This window comes from Notothenia rossii (assembly GCF_949606895.1).
Source record: "Notothenia rossii genome assembly, contig: scaffold_164, whole genome shotgun sequence".
NCBI lineage: Eukaryota > Metazoa > Chordata > Actinopteri > Perciformes > Nototheniidae > Notothenia > Notothenia rossii.
In genome coordinates, this window is record NW_027639876.1 from 99,351 (window position 1) to 109,231 (window position 9,881).

Consider the following 9,881-nt stretch of genomic DNA (forward strand, 5'->3'; position numbering starts at 1 on the left):
CAATACATATTTTAGTAAACGGGACATTATAATCTCCACAGATTAACTCTATATTTGCCTCTGCCATGGTGCCAAAATGAAACGAAATAAAATAAACAATATAGGGATTGCTTCTTCTCTGAACTTCTATGTACTGCATCCCTCCATATCAAATAAACCATAAACAAATACATAAAGTCATGTTTAATGCATTATATCTATTTATACTGCTTTTATTTTTACGATTTCGATATTATTTACTTATATATTTTATGTATTAATATTAAGTCCTTATTTATACCTTTAATGCATTACTTTCAGACATTTATTTTACAAATACATCTTTGCAATTTCTTTAAATATTTAATGAGCCCTTTATTTAAGATTCATGCAGTACTTTATTTCTACCATTTTGTTTTGTTTTATGTTATTGAACTCTTTCTAATGAGAGATGACGATATGAGCATTTGATTGGTCGGTTGGCACTCAATGGGCGGGGTTTGTGTCTGTGCTTGGCTGTTCATTGGTTTTTTTAGGGGAAGAGGAATTTATATTTAACATTTTGCCAGTACTTTCAAATACTTAATTACCCGTTTTAAAATCATTACATATTATTTTTTTTATTTTTACGATTTCTGTTATTTTATTTATTTGACTTGTATGTCAACTCTTTAACTCTTTCTAATGAGAACTGATGATAACGGCTGTTCATTGGTTGTTTTAAGTGGAAGAGGCTCGCTCGTTGCCTGCCCATTGGTTGGTCGATAAGGCAGTGGGCGGAGCTAAATTCGAACCATAACCAGAAAAAGGTTTCAGGTTTCATTAGCATTGAAGCTAAGCTTCGTCACTAACAGCGGAGACTTCTGAAACACTTTCCCCGTCCTGGGTCACTCCTCAGCGGGCTTTAGAGGACCGGTAACTGCCGTGTTGGTGGTTGTATCCGTTGTTACGAAGTGGTTTTTTGTGATCATGGCGGAGGTATCGGACCCGGAGAAGAGGAGAGGAGCCGCGGGGAGGAAGAGCCAGCAGAGCCGCAGGAAGAGGACCAACAACCGGGTAGAGATCCACAGAAAGATCGATATCTATATATGATCGATAGCTGGTCCTGGTTCAACAGAGTACTCAGATCCTCTACTTTAGAAAAGGGAGAAGTACTCGGATATTGTTCTTGAGTAAAAGTAGAAGTACTCAGATATTGTACTTTAGTAAAAGTAGAAGTACTCAGGTCTTGTACTTTAGTAAAAGTAGAAGTACTCAGATCTTGTTCTTGAGTAAAAGTAGAAGTACTCAGATATTGTACTTTAGTAAAAGTAGGAGTACTCAGGTATTGTACTTTAGTAAAAGTAGAAGTACTCAGGTCTTGTACTTTAGTAAAAGTAGAAGTACTCAGATATTGTACTTTAGTAAAAGTAGAAGTACTCAGGTCTTGTACTTTAGTGAAAGTAGAAGTACTCAGATCTTGTTCTTGAGTAAAAGTAGAAGTACTCAGCTCTTGTACTTGAGTAAAAGTAGAAGTACTCAGGTCTGGTACTTGAGTAAAAGTAGAAGTACCAGAGTGTAGGAATACTCGGTTACAGTAAAAGTCCTGCATTCAAAATGTTCCTCAAGTAAAAGTAGAAAAGTATTCTCATAAAAATATAGTTAAAGTACAAAACTAAGTACATTACAAGTACTGTACTTAAGTACAATTTGGAGGTACTTGTAATTTACTTGGCTTAACTATTATGGTTTAATATCTCTCTAAAATAATGACTGAGGAGAAATGAGAGAGGAGAGATGAGAGAAAGAGGAGAGAGAGATGAGAGATGAGAGGAGAGATGAGAGAAAGAGGAGAGAGAGATGAGAGGAGAGATGAGAGAAAGAGAGAGAGAGGAGAGATGAGAGAGAGAGGAGAGAAGAGGGAGGAGAGAAGAGAGAGGAGAGAGAGAGGAGAGAAAGAGGAGAGATGAGAGAAAGAGGAGAGAGAGAGGAGAGATGAGAGAGGAGAGGAGAGAGAGAGGAGAGATGAGAGGAGAGGAGAGAGAGAGGAGAGATGAGAGAGGAGAGAAGAGAGAGGAGAGGGAGAGGAGAGAGAGAGGAGAGATGAGAGAGGAGAGAAGAGAGAGGAGAGAGAGAGGAGAGAGTGAGAAGAGAGAGAGAGGAGAGAGTGAGAAGAGAGAGAGAGGAGAGAGAGAGAGGAGAGAGAGGAGAGAGAGAGGAGGGGAGAGAGAGAGGAGAGAGAGAGGAAAGCGAGGAGAGGAGAGAAGAGAGAGTCAGGAGAGAGAGGAGAGAGAGAGGAGAGAGAGAGAGAGGAGAGGAGAGGAGAGAGAGAGAGGAGAGGAGAGAGAGGAGAGGAGAGAGAGAGAGAGGAGAGAGTGAGAAGAGAGAGAGAGGAGAGAGAGAGGAGGGGAGAGAGAGAGGAGAGGAGAGAAAGGAGAGAAGAGAGAGGAGAAAAAGGAGAGAGAGAGGAGAGGAGAGAGAGAGGAGAGAGTGAGAAGAGAGAGAGAGAAGAGAAAGAAGAGCTCCCGTTAGCTTAGCTTTAGCACAGAGCTCCCGTTAGCTGAGCTTTAGCACAGAGCTCCCGTTAGCTTAGCTTTAGCACAGAGCTCCCGTTAGCTTAGCTTTAGCACAGAGCTCCCGTTAGCTTAGCTTTAGCACAGAGCTCCCGTTAGCTGAGCTTTAGCACAGAGCTCCCGTTAGCTGAGCACGGCCAGGTGCTGGTGCTCGGTCTCTGAATTCAGGGTGCTGTTGTTTCAGGTGACTCTGGAGAAAGTTTTGGGCATAAGCACATCCAGCAGCAGCGGTTTGACCTCTGACCCCAAATCTGGGCTCATCGCCTACCCTGCAGGGTAAGCCCCGCCTCCTTTCACTCACCTGTACCACGGGACATATTTCCCAGCATGCTTTTCTGTGTCCGTCTGGGTGAAAACATGATGAAGCGTTCGCTGTGTTTCAGGTGTGTCATCGTGCTGCTTCACCCCAAGACCAACAAACAGAGTCACATCGTCAACACGTCCAGGTCAGTACTGCAGCGTTCAAAGCTTTATGTATACAGTCTATGGTTCAAACGCAGAGAACAATATCAACACAGTAAATATAAATAAATAAGAAAGGCAGTAAAGAAACGTAGTAGAGTAACCTAGTGAAGATATGAAGTAAAGAAACCTAGTAAGGAAACGTAGTAAATAACAGAGTAAAGGAATGTAGTAGAGTAACCTAGTGAAGATACGAAGTAAAGAAACCTAGTAAGGACACGTAGTAAATAACAGAGTAAAGGAATGTAGTAGAGTAACCTAGTGAAGATACGAAGTAAAGAAACCTAGTAAGGACACGTAGTAAATAACAGAGTAAAGGAATGTAGTAGAGTAACCTAGTGAAGATACGAAGTAAAGAAACCTAGTAAGGAAACGTAGTAAATAACAGAGTAAAGGAATGTAGTAGAGTAACCTAGTGAAGATACGAAGTAAAGAAACCTAGTAAGGAAACGTAGTAAATAACAGAGTAAAGGAATGTAGTAGTTTTCTCACGACACCAACATTTTGGTTTCGATACCAAGTCAAGAATTGCGATTCCGATTCTTTTTCGATACTTTTCTTTTATTATTTTCATGATCGATAAAATTGTAGTTTATCTGTTAAGTGTTTTCTTACAACATGGTCTACTATACAGTTGCAAGAAAAAGTATGTGAACTTGGTCATAAAATGTGTTCTGATCTTCATCTGAGTCCCAACAATAGACAAACACAGTCTGCTTAAGCTAAAACCACAAACAATGAAATGTGTTTATGTTTTTATTGAACACACCATGTAAACATTCACAGTGCAGGGTGGAACAAGTATGTGAACCCTTGGATGGAATAACTGGTTGACCCTCCTTTGGCAGCAATAACCTCAACCAAACGTTTCCTATAGTTGATATCAGACCTGCACAACGGTCAGGAGGAACTTTGGACCATTCCTCTTTTCAGAAGTGTTTCAGTTCAGCAATACTCTTGGGATGTCTGGTGTGAATGGCTCTCTTGAGGTCACAGCATCTCAATTGGGTTGAGGTCAGGACTCTGACTGGGCCGCTCCAGAAGGCCTATTTTCTTCTGTTGTTGATTTACTTCTGTGCTTTGGGTCGTTGTCCTGTTGCATCACCCATCTTCTGTTGAGCTTCAGTTGGTGGACAGATGGTCTTAAGTTCTCCAGCAGAATGTCTTGATCAACTTGAGAATTCATTTTCCGTGGATGATGGCAATCTGTCCAGGCCCTGAGGCAGCAACGCAGCCCCAAACCATGATGCTCCCTCCACCATACTTCACAGTTGGGATGAGGTTTTGATGTTGGTGTGCTGTGCCTTTTGTTCTCCACACATAGCGTTGTGTGTTCCTTCCAAACAACTCAACTTTGGTTTCATCTGTCCACAGAATATTTAGCCAGTAGTGCTGTGGAACATCCAGGTGCTCTTTTGCAAACTTCAAACGTGCAGCAATGTTTTTTCTGGACAGCAATGGCTTCCTCCATGTTATAACCAACTTATGCAGAAATCCAGGTCATTCCAAACGGTTCACATACTTTTTCTTGCAACTGTATATATTTAAGCAATAGCTCACGACAGGCCGTGGTATATGCTCATTATATCACAGCTAAGGGGCGTGGTTCTGCCCGACGCGAAGCGTGGCGTGGCGAGAAAATTGCTCCACTTTCTCCGGTCCCCGAGATTGGGCTTCCAGTAGCTCTGGATAGAGCTTTCGCACCTGTGGCCACTAACGCTCATAATTTCTCTGCTTTGTTTCAAGACCCGCATCAGAAAGCTTTTGAATGGTGCTACTTTTCCAGTTGGTCTACCTGCTCTTCACGTAGCTCTGCATGTCGTAGTTTAGGTGCTCTCTGGAGATAGGCACTGCTCAATCCACTCCTCCATACTATAGTAAGACCCCCCCGGAGGTCGAAGTTAATCTTAAATGTTTCCATTTTATGCTTTGTTAGTTAGTTTCGTAACGGAAGAAATTTAAATATATTTATAAAACTGACGAACCAAATCAAGCAATCTGATTGGTCGATAGCGTTTTTGCGGACCTCTTTGATTACAGATTTGAAAACATCGTTGCTTGCTTTAAAAGTAGCACAATTCATTATGTCAAACCTTCAAAAGTATCTAGATATCCCTGCCCTAATGCCAAAGGAACTGCACACTGAATATGTTTTGCCGTTTGATGTCTATGTCTGGACCGCTGCGTCAAAAAGGAGGGCTTCTGCCCCGTTACTTCTCCGCTGCTTTCTTGTTCCAGTATGAAAAGCAAACTGCAGGCAGTTTGCTTTTCAGCCCAACGGTATACTGTTTTTCTCAGACGCGGAGGGATACTGACTTGTTGTGAAAAGTAACTTACAACTCTACCCGCGGTATACGCTCAGTATATCACGGCTAAGAACCAATCAGATTGCTTGATTTGACTTGTTCGTTTTATAAATATATATATATACTGTATATTTGAGTTTATGTGATTTCTTTGATAGTTAACTTTATATTTTATTAACATGTAATAGTACAGTAATATAAATAATTATTGACAGAATGTACATTGCAGATGTTAGCCACATTGGTAAGTTAGCTAAAAAGATATTAGACAGTTATCATTGCCATTAATTGCCTCGTCAAACTACGAAAACGTTCGTTTGTCACAAAATAAATTTCACTTGTTTGACTTAGATTTGAGGGCATGGGCTTGAGCATGATGTAATTATGATATCACATTCGCTAACCTGCCTGTCTTTAAATTCTTTAAACAGCTCTGGATGCCGGTCGGCGAGGTGCTTAGCCAAGTCTGATGTGTTGGCTCCCTTGGTTTGCAGGGATCTGAAACATGTCCTATACCTCATTCACACCAACGCAACTCCGGTTCAAGCTCCGTGCTAGGGCTTTTCAGGTTCAGAACCGGTTCTTCGGTTTAGCTCCGGCTCTTTTCACACCACCCAGAGTCCAACTGGTGCTGCGTCATTGCGTCATCGTTTGCGTCATGACGTAACCGTTTGCGTGCCTGCTTCATAAAAAACCAAACCGCGTGGAAACCCCTCACAGCTGACACAGACAACAACAACAATGGCCGATTGTGCTCCAGCTTCCTCTGTACCTCTTCAGAAGACCAGCTCCCCAGCAGGTAGCTGGTCTCTTCAGAAGACCAGATCCCCAGCAGGTAGCTGGTCTCTTCAGTGGACCACTGCTGCTTGTTTCTCCATCGTTGTACAAACTGGATAAAACGCCGGCTTGTTGTTGTTGTTCAGGAGTTGATCCCGCCCCTGCCCCTGCCCCCGCCTCTGCCCCTGCCCCTGCCCCTGCCCCTGCCCCTGCCCCTGCCCCTGCCCCTGCCCCTGCCCCCGCCTCGAGGTAAGCGTGACGTATGCGGTGCTCTTGCTCTGGCCGGACAATTTTTTGGTGCTTGAAACGAACCGGATTCCGGAGCTAAGAGGCTGCTCCGCTGCGGTGTGAACAGGAAAACCCGGTGCTTTTCAAGCTCCAACTCCGAACCGGCCCTGAAGCACCGTTGGTGTGAATGAGGTATCTGTCAGAGATATAGCTCAAATACTTCCATATTTAGTTTCTGCCAACAAGCCGAGGTGCAGTGGCAGTTGCACTCCCACTTGCAGCCATGCTTCTCGTTCACACCTTAGAGCGTGCTTGAGAGGAGAGGGATTAAAACAGCGCTTTCTCACCGGAGTACTTTCCCCCGTCATTCTTAAAGTACCGATGCTAATGAAACGGAGGAATCGTAACGTTTTTAACGGCAGGGTATCGCGGTACCTTTCAAGTACACCGTGCAACACTAGAATGTAGTAAAGAAACGTGTGTTTGTGTTTCAGAAAGCCCTTCAGTGCTCTGGCCTTCTCCCACGATGGGAAGCACCTGGTCACCGGGGAGGTAAGAGAAACACACCTGAGGCTCACACACACCTGAGGGCTCACACACACACCTGAGGGCTCACACACACACACCTGAGGGCTCACACACACACCTGAGGCTCACACACACCTGAGGCTCACACACACCTGAGGCTCACACACACCTGAGGGCTCACACACACACACCTGAGGCTCACACACACCTGAGGCTCACACACACCTGAGGGCTCAAACACACACCTGAGGCTCACACACACCTGAGGCTCACACACACCTGAGGCTCACACACACACACCTGAGGCTCACACACACCTGAGGCTCACACACACCTGAGACTCACACACACCTGAGGCTCACACACACCTGAGGGCTCACACACACCTGAGGCTCACACACACCTGAGGCTCACACACACCTGAGGGCTCACACACACACACCTGAGGCTCACAAACACCTGAGGCTCACACACACCTGAGGCTCACACACACCTGAGGCTCACACACACACCTGAGGCTCACACACACACCTGAGTCTCACTCACACCTGAGGCTCACACACACCTGAGGCTCACACACACACCTGAGGCTCACACACACACCTGAGTCTCACTCACACCTGAGGCTCACACACACACCTGAGGCTCACACACACCTGAGGCTCACACACACCTGAGGCTCACACACACCTGAGGCTCACACACACCTGAGGCTCACACACACCTGAGGGCTCACACACACCTGAGGCTCACACACACCTGAGGCTCACACACACCTGAGGGCTCACACACACACACCTGAGGCTCACACACACCTGAGGCTCACACACACCTGAGGCTCACACACACCTGAGGGCTCACACACACACACCTAAGGCTCACAAACACCTGAGGCTCACACACACACCTGAGGCTCACACACACACCTGAGTCTCACTCACACCTGAGGCTCACACACACACCTGAGGCTCACACACACCTGAGGCTCACACACACCTGAGGCTCACACACACACACCTGATGCTCACACACACACCTGAGGCTCACACACACACACCTGAGGCTCACACACACACACCTGAGGCTCACACACACCTGAGGCTCACACACACCTGATGCTCACACACACACACCTGAGGCTCACACACACCTGAGGCTCACACACACCTGAGGCTCACACACACACACCTGATGCTCACACACACCTGAGGCTCACACACACACCTGAGGCTCACACACACACCTGAGGCTCACACACACCTGAGGCTCACACACACACCTGAGGCTCACACACACCTGAGGCTCACACACACCTGAGGCTCACACACACACACCTGAGGCTCACACACACCTGAGGCTCACACACACACCTGAGGCTCACACACACACCTGAGGCTCACACAGACCTGAGGCTCACACACACACCTGAGGCTCACACACACACACCTGAGGCTCACACACACATGAGGGCTCACACACACACCTGAGGCTCACACACACCTGATGCTCACACACACACCTGAGGCTCACACACACACACCTGAGGCTCACACACACCTGAGGCTCACAGACACACCTGAGGCTCACACACACCTGAGGCTCACACACACCTGAGGCTCACACACACACCTGAGGCTCACACACACCTGAGGCTCACACACACCCCTGAGGCTCACACACACCCCTGAGGCACACACACACACACACACACACACACACACACACACACACACACACACACACACACACACACACACACACACACACACACACACACACACACACACACACACCCCTGAGGCTCACACACCTGAGGCAGGACAGGTGGAGGTGTGTATGTATTGTCCCCCCTGCCCTTGAGCAAGGCACCTGCTGTACCTGCACGCTGTCCAATAGCTGCCCACTGCTCCTAGCACTAGGATGGGTTAAAAGCAGAGAACACCACAACCAACAGAAAACAATGGGTACATTGTGGAAGAAATCTTTTTGATGGAAAAACTGATCAATCTATCCAAGACTATAATGAAGAAATATCCCTATCCTCTTATTGTATTAGTATTGCCTTGCTGGCCTTTTGTTAACTGATTGTAATGTTGTTGTAACCTCCATGCTATTGCCATGTATAATGTGACAATGAAGATTTAAATAAAAAACACATTTGACTGTGTGCACGAACATGTGGGATAAACAAGAGGGTTTCATCCACCAATTCTGTGTGTGTGTGTGTGTGTGTGTGTGTGTGTGTGTGTGTGTGTGTGTGTGTGTGTGTGTGTGTGTGTGTGTGTGTGTGTGTGTGTGTGTGTGTGTGTGTGTGTGTGTGTGTGTGTGTGTGTGTGTGTGTGTGTGTGTGTGTGTGTGTGTGTGTGTGTGTGTGTGTGTGTGTGTGTGTGTGTGTGTGTGTGTGTGTGTGTGTGTGTGTGTGTGTGTGTCAGAGTGGTCACATGCCCTGTGTGCGGGTGTGGGAGTTGGAGGGGGGGCAGGTGGCGGAGGTTCAGTCTCATAAGTACGGAGTCTCCTGCGTGGCGTTCTCCACCAACAGCTGCTACATCGTCTCCGTGGGATACCAGCACGACATGAACGTCAACGTGTGGGACTGGAGGGTGAGCACGTTCTCATGCATAGAAACATGTGTCCCCTCTTCTTCATGTCTCTTCTACATCAACATGTGTCCCCTCTTCTTCATGTCTCTTCTACATCAACATGTGTCCCCTCTTCTCCATGTGTCTTCTACATCAACATGTGTCCCCTCTTCTCCATGTCTCTTCTACATCAACATGTGTCCCCTCTTCTTCATGTCTCTTCTACATCAACATGTGTCCCCTCTTCTCCATGTGTCTTCTACATCAACATGTGTCCCCTCTTCTTCATGTCTCTTCTACATCAACATGTGTCCCCTCTTCTTCATGTCTCTTCTACATCAACATGTGTCCCCTCTTCTTCATGTCTCTACATCAACATGTGTCCTCTCTTCTTCATGTCTCTTCTACATCAACATGTGTCCTCTCTTCTTCATGTCTCTACATCAACATGTGTCCTCTCTTCTTCATGT

At 46.1% G+C, this 9,881-nt stretch overlaps 1 protein-coding gene across 1 annotated transcript; it reads left to right on the top strand.

Annotated features, from left to right (window-relative positions):
- Positions 1-721: 721 nt before the first annotated feature.
- Positions 722-9,534, top strand: LOC307027305 (mitogen-activated protein kinase-binding protein 1-like; the record flags this gene model as incomplete). The annotated part of the gene is made up of 5 exons (XM_079695528.1): positions 722-1,035; positions 2,716-2,807; positions 2,915-2,977; positions 6,799-6,856; positions 9,265-9,534. Coding segments are annotated over exons 1-5 (570 nt in total), but the record flags the coding sequence as incomplete, so codon positions are not given.
- Positions 9,535-9,881: the final 347 nt, after the last annotated feature.